Source organism: Phragmites australis, chromosome 7, assembly GCF_958298935.1.
Source record: "Phragmites australis chromosome 7, lpPhrAust1.1, whole genome shotgun sequence".
NCBI lineage: Eukaryota > Viridiplantae > Streptophyta > Magnoliopsida > Poales > Poaceae > Phragmites > Phragmites australis.
Genome location: NC_084927.1, coordinates 37126758 through 37150031, shown reverse-complemented (window position 1 = coordinate 37150031; position 23274 = coordinate 37126758). Strand labels below are relative to the sequence as shown.

The window sequence follows — 23274 nt, the reverse complement described above, 5'->3', positions numbered from 1 at the left end:
TGAAATTTCGTACCAACAGTTTCCGCATGCGCCAAAAGAGATCCCAAACATAAAATGCAATATGACACTGTCACATAATATCATAGCTTCGAGTAGCACTCGGAACCGCCGTGGTGGCTACTCGGAGAATCGCCGAGTCTGTTTAAGCTTTCTTCTTTATCGTATGCTTAGAAATAGAAACATATTTTTTTTAGTAAAAAAATAAAAAAGAATGTAAACAAAAATGATGAGTAGAACTGCATTTCTAACACCGAACCAAACAAGCCAAACTGGATCGGTCAACTCGGTTTGACTGGTTTTTGGTGTATGATTCGGTTACCAGAATTGTGGAATTTTAAAAGTTCAGTTTTCTCAGTAAAAACCTGTTGTAAACCGGACTGATGGTAGGGTGCCCTTTCTTTTTGCAGTGGAATGCAAATCACTGAAGCACTACGCGTCCAGTTCGACTTGCAGAGGCGCCTCCACGAGCAGCTCGAGGTGCTCTATCTATGTGTCAACACAAGCCCAGGGAGACAAAAGAAAAAGGCCTAGAACCCTAGGTAGATGCTAGATATTTGTGTGTTCATAGTCATACACTCATGCTCATACCACTTAACGGAATCATCGATGGATCTTACGGTAGACGATGGGTGAACCACTGATTTTAGAAATTTGTAAAATATATGGGAAATGCTTCGAGTAGACAAAACACATGGAAACACAGAGGGGTTTTTATACAGGTTCAAGCCTCCCTTAAAATAATAAACATACGTCATATTTGTTTTGTATTGAATATACCATGTTACAAGGGGTGGCTAGCCTAGATGGATCTAAATCTAGTCGACAACTTACTTGCTTGGTTTGTTCTATTTGTAATGGTTTTTTTGTCTCTCTCCTTTCCTCCTTTCCCGTAGGGGCCCCGGTGCTCCGTATATATATAGAGAGGTGTCGTACGTAATTTGGAGTCTTACTTTCATTCTTGAAAATAAACTTTCTCATTTATGAGATACCTTGGGCTCCTACGGGTGGTTTTCTTTCATACAGAGATCCTCTTCCCTGAGATAAAGATATGCTCCGAAAATTGCAGGAAACCCTAGGGTACCCGGATACGGTAGTTACCCAATAGTCATGTCAAGCTCCCTAGCAATACATGAAATGATGCATCGATGGATCAAGTACATGGCCAGCAAAGCTAAGTTTTTTGTCCGACCATATCATCAAGCAAGACTCGGGTTCCTGATCAGGGTGAAGCGTGTAATATCCTGAGTTTGAGCATGTTTATTTAGTTGCAAATTTAACTCTAAATTAAAAGTTTTTAGGGTTTATTAAGCTAACTAAGGTTAAGAAGATGAGTATGTGGATGTATATACACATTCATGTACATTAGATGTGCTAAGTTGAATAAGTGTTCCAAATAGCACTAGAGTCAATTCTAAAGTAATCTCTGCATTAGGTTGGTTCATATGCTTTGGTTGAGATTCTTATAGTTCTTTTTGTGGTGGTTTGAAATGGAATCTCTCTCAATTTAAAAATCTACTCTTAGATTCTGTTCAGCTCAAATCCAATTCAAATTCAAATTTTTGGATTCAAATCATCTTAAAAAAATCTTGAGATCCAAAGATCAAATATTCTAAATGGAGTTGATCTAAATTCAAAATCAAATCCAAATTCAAATACCTTAATTTGAATTTAAACTTTATTCTTATCCCAATTAATTCTTTTTCTCTTCTCGGGCCGAATTCTCCTTCTTCTCTCTTTCAGCCCAGCTCTTTTCTTTTCTTCTCTCCCGCGCGTCACGCCCGGCCCAAGCGCGCCCACGCTGGCCACTGTTCATGTGGGTCCCACCGGTCACTGTCCACGGTCATGAACATGCAAAGACAGAACCTTTTTTACTAGACTTCGGGTGCGTGCGTCTGGATGAGTGTGTGGACTAGATATCCGTGTGATGAGGTTCCTGGCTCAATCCGCCAGAAGTTGTATGGTACTAGAGGAACACCAAATGTGATTAAAAAGGACTACGACGTGAGGTGTAGCCCCTCCTAGGACCGAGAAACCCTAGATACAGCTCGTCACTGGTTTTTGAACTACTTAAAATGTTTTGAAGTTGATCATAGTTGATACAATTGGATATCTGCGTAAACTGCTTTACGCTTAAATCTAAACCGTAAAGTTTATCCTTGAATAAACATTTTATACATCTATCAACACCTTAAAGTAGTATAGGGCTTGCTGAGTATCTTTCGTACTCACTCTTGCTGTCATTCAGATGAAGAAGCCAATACCGACTTCGCTAGAGGTGAAGAGTAGTCAAGGAAGTCGCATTCGCACCTTCGCTGCTTGTGGCTTGGGCTTTTGCTTCCGTTGTGTGTTTTGATAGCCGCTAGGCAAGACTTGTAATATTCGGTATGGATTGTAAGCCTTTTGTATCTAGAACCTTACTATTTACATACGAAGTTTGACTATGATACTACAATTGTTATACTATACGTATCAGCTACGTAATCCAGGGACTGATATAGGACACAGGAGATCCCGGTAATGGGGGTCTTACAAAGCGTCTAACTGGATTTTCTAGGTTATTAGATCATCTATTTAGGATTCTGACCACCTCCGAGTCTTCAAGAGAACTCTTGAGAAGGTGTTTCATTGGAGTAGATTTTCTAATCGTTTCATTCCCACGAGGTTAGGAGGAAAAACTTTCCACTAGTTGAGTTCAAAAGTGTGGCGTACTTCCTTTGGGAAGAAAATTGTGTTTACATCCAAATCGCATATCAAAAGCTGTGGATACGCCCCCTATATTATGTCTGTCATTGAGAGAGTGTCCAGAAAAACTTTTGTGAAGGAAGTAAAGTATGAACCCTATCGGATGAGACCCCTGAACATCCGAGCTCCTTCTCCCTCGCCATCACCTCCTCGTGCTCCTCCAAGCTCAAGACAGTTTGCCTCGAGACGTGCTCCTCCTCGAAGGTCATCGTTTATCAAAAGTGCTCTCAAAGCAATTTTCAGAGTGTGCCCTCATAATGCTACTCAAATCAAGGAGCAAGGTGTTCGTTTAAAGAAAATAAAGAAGCGTCAGAAAGAGATGTACACCTCCATGAACCTTCAGCCACCTTGTTCACCCATCACTTCGGATGAAGCGGAAAGTGTACCGGTTGAATTCGAAAACCCTTGGGTATGGTATGATGAAGCCCAAGCAGCTACAGAGAGCTCTCAACATCAAGCGCAAGATGACTCCTCCGACGCCGCTCCTGACAACGACTCTGAGAGAAGTGATGATGAATATAATGATGATGATGACACCGATGATGATGAAGATGGCAGCAGCGATTAGGTTCTCTCTCTTTTTGTTGCTTGATGCCAAAGGGGGGGGGGAGAGAGTTATCCATTTCTTAGTTTCCTTAATTTTCTAGCTTTGGACTCTGTTTTATCCTTAATCGTTGTTGGATAATTGAACTCTATTGTTTGTGATGAACTTTGTGCTCCTTTGAATTTGTAAGACTTTTATGTTAGTGTGATGATTGTCGTACTTTTTTAAGTTAAGTGTGATCCATATCTTGCCATAAGCATTTTGTCTACTTAATATTGTATCCCACGGATTCTAAGATATAGGGGGAACTCTTGCGAATTTAAATCTTAAATATGTGCATTTGTGTATAACTCAAGCTTAAACCAATGCACATATTTAGGGGGAGCTTACCATATCTTCTAGAATTCTAAATTCTATTTCAAATATCTTTTTGTAAGCTTTAATCGTGTTGTCATCAATCACCAAAAAGAGGAAGATTGAAAGTGCATCTAGGCCCCCTAAGTGGGTTTTGGCTTATTGATGACAAAACGATTAAGGAACTAATATATTTATCTAAGTTATGAACATATTTAAGTATTAGTTGAGAAGACATATGACGTTTGACGCCCGTCGAAATAAAAGGAGAAGCAACTAAGAGTACTCAATAGGATTTAAATTTTTTTATTTTTGAAATTGAGTCTAGGATAGCCGCTCTATTAAGAGGGTTGCATTTGATTGCTTGGTTAGTGTCTCAATGCTCAAGATATCCTTTAGAACCAACAAGTTGAGGGACACACTCACCCACGGACACCGAGTTAGTTCTGCAAAAGTTCACTGAGTCCGGATACTCCAGTGTTCACCAGATACTCCGGTACTCCGAGGTAGACTCTGGTAGAGAGTCTCGGTTCCGGTTTATTTTTATTGGAAAAAGACCGGAGTCTCCGGTGTTCACCGGATACTCCGGTAGTTTATGGGTTTTGAGGCCGGAGTCTCCGAGGGAGACTCCGTCAGAGAGTCTCGGTTAAGTCTTTATTTTAATTGAAAAAGACCGGAGTCTCCGGTGTTCACCGGATACTCCGGTAGGAGAATAAGTTTTAACCGGAGTTTCCGAGAGAGACTCCGGCAGGGGTGTCTCGGTTAGCATTTAATCTTTTTGATAAAAAGACCGGAGTCTCCGGTGTTCACCGGATACTCCGGTACCTGGAGAGGCCGGAGGGTCCGGCTAGTCTCCGGACTTAGTCTTTTTGAAAGCTCTGTCAGGACCGGAGACTCCGGTGTTCACTGGAGACTCCGGTAACTTAACAGAATTGTAACGGCTAGTTCTGACACGTTCTGTGACCGTTCTGAAGCCGTTTTTGGATTTGGGGCCGGATACTCCGGTGTTCACCGGATACTCCGGTCAGGTCTGACAGAACAGTAACGGCTAGTTTTTGAAAGAGCGCAATAAATACTCCCACACCCCATGGCATTTAAGGCTTGCTGTTGCTGGTGAACTCTAGACTCTTTGAGCACTTTAAGAACATTCAAAGACCCTCCAACCACATCTAGTGCAAAGTTTGCAAAATTTAGTGTGTTTGTGTTTAGAGAGGGTTTAAGCCACTTGAGCATTGAGTGCTTCCTCGAGCATTCGCTGTGATCATTACTCTTGAAACTTCGTGCTTCTAGACGGCAAGGCGTCGCCTGTAGAGCACCCAAACTTTGTGGAGTGCCACGGGAAGTTTGTAATCATCTTCAAATTGAGTAAGGAAATTCTAGCTTGATCTTTGTGGTCGCTAGAAGAGGATAGGGTTGGAAAAGACCCGGCTCTTTGTGAGCTTCTCAACGGAGACATAGGCACTTCTTTGTGAGGTGGCCGAACTCCGGGATAATCTCTCGCGTTCTTGTTTGTGCAATTTACTTAATCGTGTGAATTTATGATTCTTCATACAAATTACCCTAGTGATCATCTAGCTAGTGTTAATTGATATTTTAGCTCTGTGATATCCATTAGACCTAGCTTCAACTATAGATTCTAGCTACTTGCTTTAATTCGTAGTTGTTCTAGATTTCCTATATAGACCGGAGACTCCAGACTAGACTGGATACTCCGGACCAGACCGGAGTATCCGACCTTCACCGGAGTATCCGGCAGATTTAATCCGCTGTTTTAGTTTTAATTTTCAGAAAAACCTATTCACCCCACTCTAGGCACTTTCAACGGGCAACATCAAGTCACCGCTGACCACGGCCTTGCCTCCCCTTTTGCCTCTCTCTCGTTCTCTCTGTTCTTGCACACGTGTGTGATGTCACCTCACCTACACCTCAACCACTGGTGCAAGTTGGCGCCGGCCCTGCCGCATAGCCAAAACCGCACGCCACGACCAGACATCTACCGTGATTGCCAGTCGTTACCATGGCTATCCCCCCTTCCGCCTATAAAAGACCCTGCCCGAACTCCCGTCTCACTCCATCGAAGCCAAACTGAGCCAAATGTGCTCTTCTTCCTCCCCCCCCCCCTCTCCCTCTCTCACTATTTTTCCCTCCGACGATAGCCGCTATCGATCCATCACCAAAAACTGTCGCCAGCCAATTAGGACCCGTGGCGAGCTTCACCCGACCACCCTTCACCTCCCTTGCCCCTTTGCCTAACCCCTCCCCCTCTCTCCCGAGTCGCCACTGAGCCACCATGGCCGCCGACCTCCGTCCCCGTCACCGTCACCGGCCGCCGATGGTGCCTCACCGACCAACTTGAGTGCGGAAATCCTTTCCTCGCACCCCACGCTCACTCCCAACGCCCAAAAACACAGCCTAGACCATATCTCTGTGTTTTCCCTGTCGGCTGTTGTCGCTCCCAACTCCGGCCAGCCCAAATTTAACCTTTTTCTTTTTTTCCCAGATTTAAACTTTTGCTGATATTTTTGGTGGCTCGATCTCGTGTTGCAGAACCAGCGGAACCTGCAGCAGAGGATCGAGGCGCAGGGCAAGAAGCTGCAGAAGATGTTCGAGGAGCAGCTCAAGGCGAGCAGGACCGTGATGGAGCCGCGGGAGGAGCTACAGGGCGTCGGCGCCGCCTTCCGCGGTGTCATCGAGCAGGAGGAGGACGCGTTCGACGACGTGCAGCTGCAGTCCGTGGCCAGCAGCGGCTACACCGATACCCGGTTCCCGTAGAAGATAAGCTAGCTAAGCGTCGGGGCGTCTCAGCTAGCCTGCTTTGTAATCGTAGGATTTGGCAAATGTACGTTGGTGTAGTTCTCGATGTATAATACGTACAATGTTTTTTTTTTGCGAGGATGATACGTACAATGTTGGGGTCGAGTGACTTTGTTTTCGCCAAATCGATCTGTCGATGTAAAATGATGTATTGAAACAACGGGGATACATGGGACTTGGGAGGATCATCGTCCTCCGTCGAGGTAAACCCACGATTAATTTTCAGTTTACGTGGCATCTGAGTTCTGACAGTTTTTATTAAAAAATCAAGTTCCCGCGGTTTCAGACTTTCAGTTTATTATTTAATTAGACTGTACTTTTTAATTAGAAAAAATTATATTCAAACCTAAACTGACTAGTCTATCAGTTAAACAAGTGCTAGCGACAATAATATATCAGATCATGTGTATTTGAAAAGCTTCACCATATAGTATGGTGCAAAACGGCTAGGACACCATGTGGGGCCACGGAAATACGCGGCGCCGCTGAAAAGCCGTCGTCATTGGTGACAAATTTCCCTGTAAAAGGACATGCCCGAACTTTCACCAAGCATTGTGCTCATTTGTTCCCACCCATGTCTGAGAAAGAGAAGAAAGGAGAGGAGAGGAGAGAGAGTGAAGAGGGGCAAATCCTATTAGAATTCATCTGTTAGAGGTAAATATTATAATCTTAGTATTTTTTTCAGTTAGATTAGTAATTAGATCTAGTTTATGATATATGTTAGGTATGAGATCTAAGATTTAATTATATTAAAGCAATGTTAGCTGATCTAATTGAAGAATAGTTGTACTGTTATTAAATCTAAATTTTTAGAGATATGTATAGTAATTGATTGACCTAACTCTGTTAGATCTACGTTCTTGGCGGACGAGCACCTGCTCGGCATGTCGCGGTTCGACTGCCCTCGCAAAACAAGGACGCTCCCGGCGATGGCAGCGCTCAAGACAGTGTCGTTCGGCCGGTCGACGGAGTCCGAGCAGCTCTACCGGCCGGTTGACCCTCTGCTGCTCCGCGACGGATCGGTGAGGACGTACTACGTCCGGCCACAGCAGCGGGACGCCGCGGAGGCGCTCAATCTGCCATTGCAGCAGAAGCAGGAGCGAGTGCATGTGTTGTGCGGCAACTCTTCCACCGCTATGCTTCTCGGAGGCGAACCCAAAACCGATTCGTTTTCACCTCATGTAAGTGAACTACACTGCACCATATGGAATGTTCATGGACAGAATTATTTCTCTTTAGCATGTCATGATGAGATTTTTTATGATTCTCGTGTTCTTGTTTGTCTGAATTCTGAAGGTTGCGGCGAGCACGCTTCTCCCGGCGATGGAGGTCCCGAGCTTGCAAAGCCCAATGGAGACCCCGCTATCCAGGAGTTGCAATATCAGCGCACCGGCGACCCGCACCGGCAACGTCGTCTCCATGCCCGGGGTAGGCGCGCCGAGCAAGACGCGGATCCGGTGGACGCAGGACCTCCACGAGCGGTTCGTCGACTGCGTGAACCAGCTCGGCGGCGCGGACAGTGAGCATCCTTGATCAGAAACTTTTTCGTTCTCGACATCGATCAACACGTTGTTATAGTTAATCTGCTTTGCTTGGAGGTTATTTCTCACGGTGTGTAGTCTTCTCTTGTTGGTGCGTGACACTTGCAGAGGCGACTCCCAAGGGGATTCTGAAGCTGATAAACTCTGATGGCCTCACCATCTACCACATCAAGAGCCACCTTCAGGTTGACGAATTTTTTGAAAATAAAATGCCACTTTTTCAACTCATGAACCGTGGAGAATTTAAATTTTAAACAGATGTTACTTTGAAAATTTGTAGGATGATCCAGTTCAATTTAACTAACAACTTGCTATTCTCCTCTTCTTGGATCTCAGAAATACCGGATAGCCAAGGACATGCCAGCATCAACATCTGAAGGTAATCCTACAAAAATTTAGTATATTTTTTTTAAAGGAAAATTTTATTATCCATTTGTTCAGTATTATTCAACCGAAGAGAAATTTTCAGATATACGGACACAATGTTTATCAGTATCTTTTATTTATGTTAAGATTCGTGTTGAAAAGATAGGTGAAAAAAATTATAAATAGATAAAAAAATTAACGGAAAGATGAGTATGAGATGAGAGAGATGATGAATAAAAATAGGCTGTGCGTGTGCAACACATATCCGCTATTCGACGATGGTCAACGCCAAAGCTTTATTGCCTCGTCATCGTTTTTCATGCACTGACACATGTTGTCATTGTGTAGTCATTGTGTTTATATTCCAGGCTCATCCGTCCAACCGCCGGCTAACACATGTTGTTATCCTGTTGTCGAATTGCAGGGAAACAGGAGAAAAGAACCGAGGGAAACGATGTCCAGAATCTCGACCCAAGCATGTATCTTTCGCCGTCTACGTACCTTTGCAAAAATCCTAATGGAACGCATGTGCTCCGGTTATGTCATCCATAGACTCTCTACATGAATTAGCATGGACTAATGGTAGGGCGCCCTTTCTTTTTGCAGTGGAATGCAAATCACTGAAGCTCTACGCGTCCAGCTCGACGTGCTGAGGCGCCTCCACGAGCAGCTCGAGGTGCTCTATCTATGTGTCAACACTAGCCCAGCCAGACAAAAGAAAAAGGCCTAGAACCCTAGATAGATGCTTGATATTTGTGCGTGTTCATAGTCATACCACCTTAACGAAATCATCGATGCATCCAATGGCGGATAAGGAGGCTCTTTTTATTACCCTTCCTCATCTTTCTCTTTTTACTCTCTCTCTTTTCTTCTTCGTCTCTCACCCATACCAACAAAACAAATTGTTAAGAGGTTTAAAGAAGCTTTCATTAGTTATGAAGCAGTAGGGACTGAAGCCCCTGGATCCGCCCTGCATGCATCGTTACCCTGCGTATTCTTGAGGTAAAAAAAAGGCATCAAACTTTTGCTGATATTTTTGGTGGCTCGACCTCGTGTTGCAGATCCAGCGGAACCTGCAGCAGAGGATCGAGGCGCAGGGCAAGAAGCTGCAGAAGATGTTCGAGGAGCAGCTCAAGGCGAGCAGGACCGTGATGGAGCCGCGGGAGGAGCTGCAGGACGTCGGCGCCGCCTTCCGCGGCGTCATGGAGCAGGAGGAGGACGCGTTCGACGACGTGCAGCTGCAGTCCGTGGCCAGCAGCGGCTACACCGATGCCCGGTTCCCGTAGAAGATAAGCTAGCTAAGCGTCGGGGCGTCTCAGCTAGCCTGGTTTGTAATCGTAGGATCTGGCAAATGATACGTACAACGTTGGGGTGGAGTGACTTTGTTATTGCCAAATCGAGCTGTCGATTTTTTTAACAAAAAATATGTATTGAAACAATGGGGATAGAGGATCATCGTCCTCCGTCGAGGTAAACCCACGATTAAGTTTCAGTTTATGTGTTATCAGAGTTATGATCAATTTTCTTTATAAAAACGAGTTCCGACAGTTTTAGACTTTCAGTTTATTCAATTGGACTGTACTTCTTTTAATTAAAAAAAAGCTTAAATCAGCTAGTCCATCAGTTAAAAAAATACTAACAGCAATAATGTATCATACGATGTGCATTTGAGAAGTTCCATATAGCACCATACAACAAGGCGCAACACACAAAAATAGATGTATGTAAAGAAACCCTAAAAAGTAGCGAACCCAGCCATCCAAAATCAAAGTTGTCATGTGATATTAATTTTTTTAGGTATATAGAAACGCACACTACCTATGCACATTACATGCACACACGCTAGAAAGTAATACGAGACTCGAGACTTTTAATACGCAGGAACACGCAATCACGTATTTATACCCTAGCTGGTCTAACCCGAGCTCAACCCAAACACGGATGAACACCTGCATCGACCGGAGCTCAAACGCAGACGGGTTCGGCTTACCAAAACGAGAACCGGCTCGTTCTCGTCATGTGATATTAATGTGACATGGACCATCAAAGTTCGGTCGGGGCTCGGCCCATCAAGCTGAATGCCTCCACGTATCGGCTCGTGGCCCGGGCCATAGCATGCGTGGCCCTGGCGACATCGGCCACGACGAGGTCCCGCCCTGCCGGTGGACGCAGTCGGCCCGTCCGGCGCTGGTGTTTGTACTCCACACGACCGGGCCGTGGAACGGTCCAAAGCCTTGTGACACCAGGGACCCGAGCCGTCCTTGCGGGAGTCGGCACGCGCGCGACGGTGGCGTCGGCCGAGCGAGTGAACCAGATGGCGAGCGTGCGTGTGCAGGCGTGCCGCGTGCCACTGCCTTTTTTTGCACCTCAAGGGTATGGATTTTTGTTAGCTGAAGCAAGATTACTGCCAAGAAGTTCGTCGGATTTGATTCATCGTGGTACTAGAACCTGGGGCGCCCGTCGTCTTCGCTTTGTCAAGGTACAGAGCTCTGGAATAACGTTGTGTCATGTGCGGAATCACCTACCGTCGCAAGAAAGGGAAGAGGGCGCCAGATGCAAAACCGGATTAGCAGTATAGATAGTTTTAGAAGGAAATAAAGTAGAGTTGGAAGTTAAGATTAGTTAGAGGTAAGTTAGGAAAGTTGAAAAGATAGAATTGGTTTCAGAGATTGAGTTGAAGTCAGATTAGGATGAATTGTTAGGAGTCGGACTCTATAAATAAGGAGCGGTCGGCGATCGTTGAGATTAATTAATACAACAAACTATTTCTCATCCCTTGCTACTATTCCTCATCTCTCTGCTGCCGATATCTCATCCCTTTTGCTGTACCCGGCGCCAAGCGACGTTAACACCACCATCACCACCACAAGCAGAAAACCAGCCAAAGACCGGTTGGAGACCTCCCACACCTATCCTCTTCTGTCACTCCTCAACAAACGTGACAACTTGATATCAGAGCATATATCTTCTGGTGTTGAAAACAAGCAGTTTAAGACGTTTCTCGCCGCACTAGAAAAACTGTTACAGAAGGAATTTCAGGACAGCTTCACCACCGTCAACAGCACATTGGGTGATATCAAGACCACGCTGTCGAACATCACTCTTGCTTTGATATTTCACAGACGCCCAGGGAAAAGTCAATTAAGGAGTCTCCAAGACGCACTACCTTTTCTAAAGGCAAAAAACAAAACAATAATGGAAAAATTATTATTATTATTCTATGTTAAATTACAAGTGAATTTTCTTACCAACTTAAGCTTTTAGTGCATACTAAATAATATGGTATTAGCTCGAGTTCGAGTCTTAAGCTAGCACAACTTAAATAAAAATTTGTTTCCCACTCAGATACCACATCTAAGGATTGAAGAAGCCTCCACGCGAGAGAGTATTTAAGTATAAGTGAATACCCATCTTTCCACATCAGATTAAACTTTTGGGTGCAACTGAACTATACATACAAATCAATATTCTATAAGAGACCACCACACACCACAACCTTTGTGCTCCACTTGGACTGTCTCAAACATTAGGAGAAAACCTCCAATATAGCATTTTTAAGAGTCTAACCTAGCACTCAAATTGAAAGCTTAACTTTACATAGTAAGTCAAGACATTTTGACATTTAGGAACTCACACTACGATTTCAGTAAAAGTTACACCAGAAGCAGTAGCCAGTAGGCACAACAAATTACAGGCTACCACAAATAATCTGACCTTGTCTGACACAATTCATAATCCATAACATCAAAGAAATACATAAGCTATGCTGTCCATTTTGTCAAGAACACCATATTGTAATGTTAGGCCTATCTGCCACCACTGCAATCCTAGATCTGCATGGAAGGGAAGAAATAGAAGAAAAAATGATTCAAATGAGCAGATTAAAAACCTCTAAAGTTGTGGCGTTATCATGAAAATATAATGTTTTTACCATTTTTAACATCTTAACTTAAATCAGCAAATGTCACACTAGAAAGAGATACAGCAAGAAACTAACCAGTTAATGAGGATTTGCTATGTATTCTTGATGATGAAATGGTGAGCAAGCATTTCTGATAATCCTGAAATTGGAATGCTCTCACAGCCAAAGAGCTCTTGAAGTTTTGAATCACATAATATTGATGTGTTGATGACATCCTGTGCAAAATCAAATGTATATGGTGTATTAAGTGTATTATTTCCCAGTTCACAGCAATTTACATTCTTGATAATCACATGGTAAGGGGAAAAAAGATAAGGAAACAGATGTGGCATGCATTTGCTGACAATACTTTCAAATAATATAAGTTCAAAAAACCAAAAAACACATTTGCATCCAGGAAATCCAGGAATATGGAACTTGATTCGGCAGTTATATCCTGCAGCATTTTACGACTGCTAATATAAAAATGTGCATCATAAACTTAATCAGGTGGTCACAATTCCTAACCCAATCTAGATTCCAGGATATCAGAACTATTGAATATATCCAGATAATCATATATCTAGACAATGGTCACCATACGCCATTATAGCAAAAACATCTTCCCAGGAAGAAAAAATCTAAACTCCTAAACACCTGTATGAACAACCCTCCCTCTCCCCACCCACCCCTAACAAAAGATACAGTAACATAACATAATGGCCAGGTATGTTAACAAAAAGGGCACTATAATTCGGATTAGTTCAGGAAGGTGATGACCCTAGTCACTTATGCTTCAATTTTAACCAGTATACTGCTTCTGAACAATCAATGCAATGATGTTTCTCCAAATTGAATGTATTGCAGTTCATGCATTCAATGTGTATTTTACAAAAAAGAGAATTTGAATCTCAATTCTCAAAGTTCATTGCAACAAAAACAAGAAACCAATAACAAGTTGGTATGGTTACTCTGCAAACAAAAAGGTAGGGCATACGCATACCTCGAGTTGGTTTGCTTTTATGTAATCCCAGAGGTATTTCAGAGCATCATCTTGAGGCACTGTTCCTTGTGTCCCAATGAACTTTGCTAGCGCGTCAGAAATAACAAAGGAGGGTTGATTAATATGAGGCCTAGGTTGAGGAGCCTCAATGGGAGTCTTCATTCTTTTTACTTCACAAATTTGATCTTCTGCAAGGCCAGGACAACATACTTAAGAAATTTCTGTGGGACTAATTATAGCAAATGCAGATATAAATTAGCAGATGTTAACCAAAAGAAATAGGAGCATGTACTTGGGTCAAGAGGGGTTATGTGCTTAGCCAACAATTTATTCATCTTAAACATGTCAGTGGTGTCAGTTCCAAAAACCACACGAAGTTCTTCATTGCAAATGATCTTCCTTTTGTCATCGGGATCTTGAAGATTATTCTGCCTGATATACGCCCACAATTGCTTCACAATCTGAATTTAAATAATGATATTAATTTTCTGGGGTGAATCATTCAAAGAGTAAGTATAGAATGTGTTCATTTCTAACATAATGAAAAATAGGCAGTACCTGAGTTCTTGACATGGCAGTCTCGCCAACAATGGTCTGAAGTTCAGGTGAAATTGCACAAACTTTATTTAAACCACCAGGTCCACCTCTTTTCCGCTTAGAAGCACTAGAAATTAGACATAGATCGCCAATCAGAATGTTTCAAAAAGGAAAAGCACCAAGATACTATAGCAGAGTACAAGTAAATTTCAAAACTAAAACTGATCTGCAATCTTTGACCAGTAAAACAAAATAACATCTAAAAAATGTTGGCCAGTGGGGATACAAGAAACCAACAGTTTGGTCAACATATTCTCCAAGCAGAATAGACTAAACTTCTGGACCAGCTTTTATATCAGTACCATACCATACGGCTTTTGCATATTTTCCTGTAACAAGAAAGCCAGGCAATTATATCCAAATAGCCGAATCGAATACCAGCAATTGGATTACCAATTCCTGAGTTCAGGGACTCTATTAACCTTTTTTGGGGGGATTTAGGTACCTTGATTTCTCTCTGATATAAAATATTTTTGGAGATGATCTCATGACCCATATAACTAGGTCCATCAATGGACTCTGTTTTTGTTTACAACGAAAGAGATTTTTCCATGGTTCAAGAATGACAAAATATAATCAGGTCCATTTGCACGACATGACATGGTTCTAGTGCACAGGCCTAGTCAATACCACTCAAAGCAGAAACAAAATAAGGAGTATTGTGCAAAAGGTGCATACAAATACTACAGCCTGTACACTAAATCAGCCTGGAAAATGAATCTGACATACAAATCCTAATAATCACTTGAGGATCATGATGGCTATTGCTAATAATAACAATTGTAAATAACTGAGATTGATATACTCTGTAAGTGCCCCAAAAAAGTTGAGTTAATGGCTAAATTTATTTCTTCAAGGGGGGCAGTTGTAAGTGTCTGCATATGACAAGAGCAAGCTACTGGGACCATTTTATGCACAACAGACAAGACAGAAAATAGAATTCAAGCCAACAAGGTGAACGGTTAGGGATGATATAAAGGTGAACGGTTAGTTGCATTCAGTTGTTCTCAGGAAGTTGAAAGGGATGATATAAATCCAAACCAATTCATGAAATGCAACATGTCTCACATGGTTTGTAGTTTGTACGTTCTAGTAAACTACTATTTGCAAGCCCTTTTGTACCTTAAGCCAGCATCCACACAAATGGTTTTTTTCTGCTTTACTGAAAACTTTTGGAAACACAACATGCAAGATACAAACAGTCAAACTAACCATGCCTGAATTCCTCTCTGGTCAATCAGTTTCCGTTGAAATTCTAGAAATTACCAATAAAACTGCAACTAAACAGTTATTAAGCCATTACCAATGGTCAAAAGGCGGATAATGCCATCCTAAGCAAAACATCCTGAAAATCACAGTACATAACAACATATATGTATAAAGTGGAACCTGACAAACTTTTCTAACAAGACGGTTTGAACCCTAAACCCTAACCCTAGCTCAGAAAGAATATGCCATTTCATGACTCAAAAGGGTATTATCAGCATAGACCTCGAATCACTACTATTAGCAACCCTAATAAAATGAATTGACCGACTAGATAATCAAACAAACTAGAGTTAAGCGCCAATTGGTAGACATATAAATAACTCAATCTGGGGAATACAACCCTATTCATCTGCAGCGCACCTTTCCTTGTTTTCACTGGCCGCCTGCGCTGCCGCGGTGGGGGAAGCAGTGCCCCCGACCCCAGGGTTCGGCTGCTGGAAGGAGACGGTCCCACCAGTGGCGGTCCCACTAGTGTAGCGGAAGGCGAGGGGCGGCGGTGGGTAGAACGCCATGGCGGGCACGGCCGGCGGCGAGGAGACCGCGGGGACGGTGGCGCCGGCGACGACGGCGGGGAGCTGGGGCATGGCCTGGAAGATGAGCTGCGGCTGGAGCGCCGCGAGCTGCTGCTGTTGCATCTGCTGCTGCGGGGGCGCCAGGACCTGAGCCTGAGGCTGCAGCACAGGGGCCGCGGTGACCTGAGGCGGAGGGGTCTGGGCTTTGGTCGGGGGCGCCTGGAGGCGCGGGCCGAAGAAGAGGTCCATCTGGTCGCGGATGAAGGGCGCCTTGTGGGAGAGGTCCATGCCGAGCTTGGCCTCCGCCTGCTGCAGCACGGCGGCGAGCGAGGCCTCCCCGGGGCCGCCGGCGGAGCCGCGGAGGAGGGACTCGACGCAGCTGGCGATCTCCTGGTCGGACACCATGGCGGGAGCGTGGGAAAACTCAAATCTCGCCAAAACCCCCTCCCTCCCACGCTTCCCCCTCTCTCCTCCGCCTCTCTCTGTGTCTCTGCCGCTTGGTCTCTCTCTATTTCTCTCTCCTCGGCCTCTCTCTGTGTCTTTCTCTCTCCTGATCTAGCCTGCCCATTTGTTAAGTAGGGGCACATTTCGTCGGGAGGGGAGGAAAAGATGGGGAAAAGTACAAGTCGCTAAGCGCACCTCCAATCCTGTTACGCGTCTTATGCTGGCTGGGGCTGCGGGAGTATGGGCCCACGTGTCATGAGTCTGGCTGGGAAGCGTTGCGTGTCGAGACGGAGGGCGCGGTGCGCATTGACGAGAGTGCCCACGGTTTTGGATGCGGCGACGGTTAAGAACATGAAAAATACTTTTAAAATCTATCTTATATAATATTATTATATTATTCTTTATTTTTTCTATCTCTAAAAATTATTATATCTAATATCTTCTATTATATCATTAGCTACGCCTATATCACTGTAGCTCCAGAGAACCATCCAATTTGTTGTTCCTCTCCGTTAATTTGAAGCGCTTTTACAAGCTGTGCTTATAAGCATATACCGTATCTGCATTGTAGCACTTGAAACTACCTCCGTTAGAATTGGTTTTAGACCATTATCAACCATATTTATTTTATTTCGTTCTCTTATTGATTTTTTTTCTTATTTCTATTCTTTTTATTTTCTCTCATCTCTAACAACTTTCTTTTAAAAGAATTTGTGAAATAAAATGAGAGAATTTTATAATATAGGGAATGATTTTAAAAAAAATTATAATAAAAACTGTATGAATGGAAGTAGTGGGGGGGGGGGCGTTGAAGGGAAAGATTCTCGTGTGCGAAAGGAATCCGTAGGGATGCCCTTAAGGGAGTGCGGTTTCTGCGCCAGTGGGCCCGCCCGGTACGTCCCGCTGGGAAGAAAGCGTCGTGGGGAGAAGAGATCATGGGCTGGGCTTGTAAGGTCCGGGCAGAGCCCAAATGATGCTCCTCCCTCCGAAAGATGTGGTCCAGCCCGTCTTTCTTCTGCTTTGTGAATCCACGTACTCTATACCCTTTTTTTTTCTTTGCGAAGAGTACTATACGAAAATGCTACACATACGTAAAGGTGCTACAAAAATTCTACGTGCTGATGGGATTTAACCAATGAGTGAGTCCCACGTGGATATGTAAAGCTTCCTTGGAAATTGTAACTTCCTCTAGATGAGACATTGGTATGTGTAGCTGAGTAGCATGTAAGATTTTTGTAGATATTTACTTATGTGTAGCATTGCTCAGTACTATATAGTACAACTTTCAAAATAAATCATGTCAAATGCTGTTTCGCAAAACACGTTGAAGGAGCACACAGTGCATCATATTTTTGGATCATTTGTTGCTTGCATCCAATTTAAACCTGACTACGCACAGGGCGTCTGGTCATCGTTTGTTACGCCAAGCGTAAATACTGTAGCATATAGTTTTCAGATAATCACAGTCGTCCAATTGATGCTACATGTTACTACATGGATTGGACTTTGAAACGCTTGTGTTTACAAACTACTAGCTGCTGCCAGTAATCTAAAAAATTACCCACACGCTCGTAGCATTAAATTATTCATGTTTAGAGCATAATTTGATAGGATACTAGTATTAGGACAAAAAAAATATCGGGTGCAAAAACCTATATTTTTCTCTTGAAATCCACAATAATAAATCTGGCAGAAGTTTCCAAAATGCATAATTTTAACACCGGCTAAGAGGCTAAATTCCACAGTAAAACTCTTCGTCCATTAGCAAACAATTCTTTAGCTAGTTGGAAAAGCAAGAGATGAAAGCCGGAAGAACATAAGATAAACTAAGATTTTGCTTAGTAGGACTTTAGCTACTAGTTTCTTTCAGATATGGTATTTATAGATTAATATAAGTTGTTTAAGTATCAATTTTTAACTAGAATATAAATAAGATGACTCGCACAAACACTCTTAGTTTACCCTTAGCTCCAGTTTTATAAATTTATGAGTTAGAACTATATTGCTTTAAGAATTAAGGTTTGTTTAGCAAAACTTTAACTCCTTACTATACGTTAGATCTTAAGTTTATAAGTTAAGATAAAATTATCTAAATCTTTATTTTTAAATAAAAATAAAATAACTTACTAAAACACATCCGTGTACTGTAACTCTAACTCCACAATTTCTTAGAGCTGAGCTATACCACATGCCAGGCTACAAACCCTCCCAAATCCTCGAGACCCTAGCACGCCGGATCCCCTCACCTCCCCGTCCCCGCATTTCTGCGAGAAGGGGAGCAAATGGCGTCGTAGCCGTCCTTGTGGGCTTCCACGCTCGTCCGCCTCCTGGGCCCAGCCCACCTAGGCGCCCTGCCCCGCGGGTGGCGTAACCACCCGCAGACCGTGCGGTGTTCGTTCGCGCCGGTGGAGACGGCGAGGATAAAGGTGGTGGGCGTCGGCGGTGGCGACAACAACGCCGTCAACCGCATGATCGGCAGCGGCCTGCAGGTAGTGGCGGCGCTCCCTGGCCATTTCCTACCGGAAATGGCCCCCCTTTCTCCGCCGTGCTCGACATCTAGATCTATTTGATGTGAACTTTAGAACAATCTACCGTTTTGCATTCTTCATCTCCGGGTCCAATTCCGTTCCATCGTTCATAACAATGCGCTTAGTTCAAGCATATGAGGTTTTTTGGAACAGTGCTGTTGTTTTTGTGGATATTGTTTGAAATCTGATGTCCGTTTAACAAATGACTAATGTGAACTTTAAAACAAGTTAACATCCAATCTTCCTCTCCGTCCAATTCCATACTGTTTTCTTATGATATGCTTATTGCACTGGAATTATTCGACATCTATGAATTTAAAGTCCAATGTATGATTTAACTGGGACACTATGGTATGTCCTTCGTTGTCTCTTCAAATCCTGAAAATTGAAGTGTACAATTCCAGGGTATTGAGTTTTGTGTTATAAACACTGATTCCCAGGCGCTTATTAATTCACAAGCCCAATATCCACTCCAAATTGGAGAGCAGTTGACTCGAGGTCTAGGTAGGCGCTTATTAATTCACAAGCCCAATATCCTCTCCAAATTGGAGAGCAGTTGACTCGAGGTCTAGGTAATGTTGTATGCCCTCCTTATTTATGATTTACGTGCATATGTAAAAGAAATTTTTACGTGCAATTGTGGCTCCTCTTATGCTAATTTGTATCATGTAAAACATTCACTGATAATGTAAATAGTACTTGGCATTATGAGCAATTGAATGAAATGAACACTGGAACAAATGGATCATGTAAATACTGTAAAATTCCATTGAAAATGTTACAGAGGCTAACTAGATTCACTAAATATGATTAAACACACAGGTACTAGTGGAGTTCCTAATTTGGGAGAGCAAGCGGCCGAGGAATCAAAAGAAGCCATTGCCAATGCCCTGAGGGATTCAGATCTCGTCTTCATAACAGCCAGAATGGGCGGGGGTACTGGATCCGGAGCTGCTCCAGTTGTTGGCCAGATATAAGCTGGTTATCTTACTGTTGGTGCTGTCACCTATCCATTTAGCTTTGAAGGCCGTAAGCGCTCTGTGCAGGCTTTCCCCCTCCTTCCTGAATTCTGATTCAAACTGTCATATCTCGTTCTGCGACTTTCTTTTGCTTGGTGGAGTCAGCTATTTGAAGTATTAACAATGATAATTCACCGCATTTTTTTGGTTGGTCAGACATAGCATTACCTGTAGTTTGTCTCGTTATTTTCAGTTCATTTTCAGTTCGTGCTTTTCAGATGTCATTCCTAAAATTATTTGCAATTAACTGGATTGCTTATGGAGGGATATTTGCTTTGTGAAAATATTACAAAAATGCATGTCATTGTCAAGATTTTTCCCAGTTAGAGTTCATTTAGCTGTTGAAAATTTCTATGCACAGGTTTTTGGCTAACAGACCACAGTTTCTCTTTTCAAATAGCTTTCTCTAGTTACTTGATTAGTATGTACCCATTTCAGGCACTGGAAGCATCAGAGAAGCTGGAAAGGAGTGCAGACACACTTATTGTGATTCCAAATGATAAGTTAAATAAATATTGCCGATGAAAACATGCCCTTGCAAGATGAGTTTCTCCTTGCAGATGATGTCCTTCGTCAGGGTGTGCAAGGAATATCAGACATTATCACAGTGGGTGGTTTCTTCTCTATGCTGCGCTAACTTAGTTGCGAATTGTGATGATCACATAACTTATGAGAAAACTTTGCAGATACCTGGACTAGTCAATGTTGATTTTGCCGATGTGGAAGCTGTCATGAAAAACTCTGGAATTGCCATGCTTGGTATTTGTGTTTCTTCCAGCAAAAATCTGGCCCAAGAGGCTGCTGAGCAGGCAACACTTGCTCCTTTAATTGGATCATCCATCGAGGCAGCTACTGGCGTTGTGTACAATATCACTGGTGGGAAGGACATCACTTTGCAAGAAGTGAACAAGCTGTTCCAGGTGCGTCTAGGATTCCTTACTAGTGTTTCCTTTTCTTGAATCAGTTGAATGGTCTTTCGATAATTCTGGAAAGTTGAAATGTTGGGTATCTCAAGTAGAAGAACCAAATACGTGATAGATCATAGCGACCATATAGGGAAATGCAACTCCACTGGGATCAAGCCTTGTAGGTAGATGAAGTATTAAATTTGCAAACACATATCCTAAGATTATTCACCTTTGCAGATTGTGACAAGCTTGGCTGATCCTTCTGCAAACATATTTTTTGCTGCCGTTGTTGACGACCGTTAAGGATAGTAGAAGCCAAAGAAAAAGCGGCAAGCCTCGCCCATAAAGCAGCCGCAGCTACGGTTCAACCAGCGCCCGTCTCCTCTTGGTCCCGAAGGCTCTTCACCTGAGCACAGTTCGTTAGGCAAACTACCTTGTGGAGCTGTGACTTATAGAGCATTAGAGAGTTGGCATTTGGTGTCCCAAAGACGGTCCTGGAGGCTCTTTCCAGCTGCGTGAAGATTTGTAGTTTGGACTAGTGTCACATAGTGGTCAGGTTCAGTTTCAGTGTATGTATTTGTTTGATTTAGATTCAGCACTGTGAGATAGAGTGTCGTGCTCAGCATATCACTACTTTTGCATAACATCTTTGACTACTTTTGCATAACATCTTTGACTACTTTTACTGCTACGCCCCTGTGTTGAATACTTGAATCGAATGCGGCTGGACTTTTGCTGGGACTGGAGTTGATTTCTCAGTGTAAATTACTTGCATAGCAATGCTATTACTTGCATAGAGAAATGCCAGGTAGACCGTGCACACACACTGATCCATGTATAATCAATCACGTAGCGGTAACCTGTCTTACCAGTTATGCTTACTACTGCTACTTTAAGCGTGGTGTAGTAGTATTATCTTTTTTAAGCATAGTATAGTAGTATTATCTTTTTTAAGCATAGTATAGTAGTATTATCTTTTTTTTAGCATAGTATAGTAGTACTGGTAGTGTAACTGAAGCAGTTTTTTTAGACTCTTCCGTGCCGGCGCCCGGCTGTTTCACCGGGTCATTCGGCCCAGCCCTGCACACCTCGCTCGCGTCCTCGTCCTTGTTGAACCAGGCCCATTCGGAGAGGTTCGCAGCGATTTAGACCCATACTGCTGCTTCTAACGACAAAAACTCCGAGCCAGCACTACATAAGGAGCGCCGAGGCCACCTTGCTGAGGCACGCAGCTGCGCGGTGAGCACAAAGCGAACTATTCTTTCGCCTTTTACTAAAGAATACCGTGTGCTCGCCGCAAATCGCAGCATACGCGAATTTTTTGAGGGTGTTACTCCTTTAGGAGTGCCCAACAAACTGAAGTTAAGATTTGTCTACGGGAAATTTCTCTGCCTTGTAGCCATGGAGCTGGTACTAGCAGTTCACACTACAGTGTACAATATATATGGAGCTAGCATTTCACCGTCATCTCGTGAAACAATGAACTTTCAGCAGCTCCCGGCTCCGGTCAGAAATGGCAGAATGGCTTGTTCATATACGGGTCTTGCCCTGTTTGCTGTGCATGTTCACTGCAAAAACATGTCAGGATCGGGCTGGGCATTCGCGGCCGTGGCGACGGTGGAAAGCCTGTGGAGCATGAAAGGGGGCCTGCTGATGTCCCTGTCGCGGTTGCCATCGACGCGCGCGACGACATCCTGCAGCACTACAAGAGCGGCGTTGGCATCTGTTGTAGATCGCATCACCTACACAATGACTCACTGGTCCGCTCATGCTGCCAATACGTAGACGAAAAGGTCAATTTTAGACCGTACGTCCACCACCAAACGGTCCAAAGGTGCGACGCGCCGGCCGGCGAAATGCCGGCAAAGATCATGAAATTTGAATATTGAAATGTGTATGCCGCTCACAAAAAAGATATGAAATAAAAGTGTTCTGGAAATACCATTTTATTGAACAAATTCTCTTGTCATGACTTGTGATTCTCAATACAACCTTGCTCATTTGATTCACTCGCCAAAGCCACTGAACTAGTGAACTGTTCTCAGACATTACATCTCCCTCAACCTTGAGATTGGTCTGCCATTTTCTACCTTCCATAAGTTTAAAAAAGATCATCAGGAAACCAAAGAAGCTGCGATTGCACTCACATCAACTAACAACTTATTGCACATCGCCAGCAAATTGCTCAGATGGAACACTACTGTTCATCCAAAAAGTGATCGGCTTTTGTTCCGTTCGAGCCGAGCCTCCCTCTGCAAAACATCGAAATACAAAGCAAATGAAAGAGAGTCAACAGAGAGAAATAACATGGAAAGCAATATGTGGCAATCAAGTGTACACAGAGTGCTAGTCAGTATCTGAAAATAGTAGAAGGGAAGCACTCATGTTTAAAGGCAAAATTTAGATACACGTTAGTTCAGATTAATAAATCAAATAACCTGGATTTTCAGTATTTGAATATAAGAAATATCATTTCGATTTGATAACAAAAAGGAAAAACCAATTTTAATCTAATAGATCCTATACCAGACATTGATCTTAAAATTCTTATTTGTCACGACAAACACTTTATATTAAAATCTTACGTATCTGATTTACTAGGGTGCATGAGCAGGACAAAAATCGAGTTCATCTGTGTTCTTACCCAAACCTATAATTATTGTAGCAGATCGCTTTCTGTATAGGTTTCATGACAGACATCGGAAAAGGGTAACTACTAACTAGTCTTGGGG

The 23274-nt window shown here is 43.1% G+C and overlaps 2 protein-coding genes, 1 non-coding gene and 1 pseudogene across 3 annotated transcripts; 3 read left to right on the top strand and 1 right to left on the bottom strand.

Moving 5' to 3' along the window:
* Positions 1-7002: 7002 nt before the first annotated feature.
* Positions 7003-9893, top strand: LOC133923705 (myb family transcription factor RLI1-like). Its single transcript, XM_062368990.1, has 8 exons — positions 7003-7108; positions 7305-7635; positions 7751-7973; positions 8074-8180; positions 8332-8374; positions 8786-8840; positions 8968-9037; positions 9423-9893. The coding sequence occupies exons 2-8, from the start codon at positions 7339-7341 to the stop codon at positions 9645-9647; spliced, it is 1020 nt and encodes a 339-aa protein (XP_062224974.1). The 5' UTR covers positions 7003-7108; positions 7305-7338; the 3' UTR covers positions 9648-9893.
* A 1955-nt stretch (positions 9894-11848) lies between these two features.
* LOC133925186 (uncharacterized) lies at positions 11849-16188 on the bottom strand. The gene is made up of 6 exons (XM_062371047.1): positions 15492-16188; positions 13824-13929; positions 13558-13726; positions 13266-13453; positions 12359-12498; positions 11849-12194 (listed from the first exon to the last, which is right to left on the bottom strand). The coding sequence occupies exons 1-5, from the start codon at positions 16046-16048 to the stop codon at positions 12376-12378; spliced, it is 1143 nt and encodes a 380-aa protein (XP_062227031.1). The 5' UTR covers positions 16049-16188; the 3' UTR covers positions 11849-12194; positions 12359-12375.
* A 748-nt stretch (positions 16189-16936) lies between these two features.
* LOC133925644 (cell division protein FtsZ homolog 1, chloroplastic-like) lies at positions 16937-20845 on the top strand (annotated as a pseudogene).
* Positions 20846-21772: 927 nt separating this feature from the next.
* On the top strand, positions 21773-21890 carry LOC133925727 (U5 spliceosomal RNA). The gene has a single exon (XR_009910995.1). It is a non-coding gene; the product is annotated as a U5 spliceosomal RNA (small nuclear RNA).
* Positions 21891-23274: the final 1384 nt, after the last annotated feature.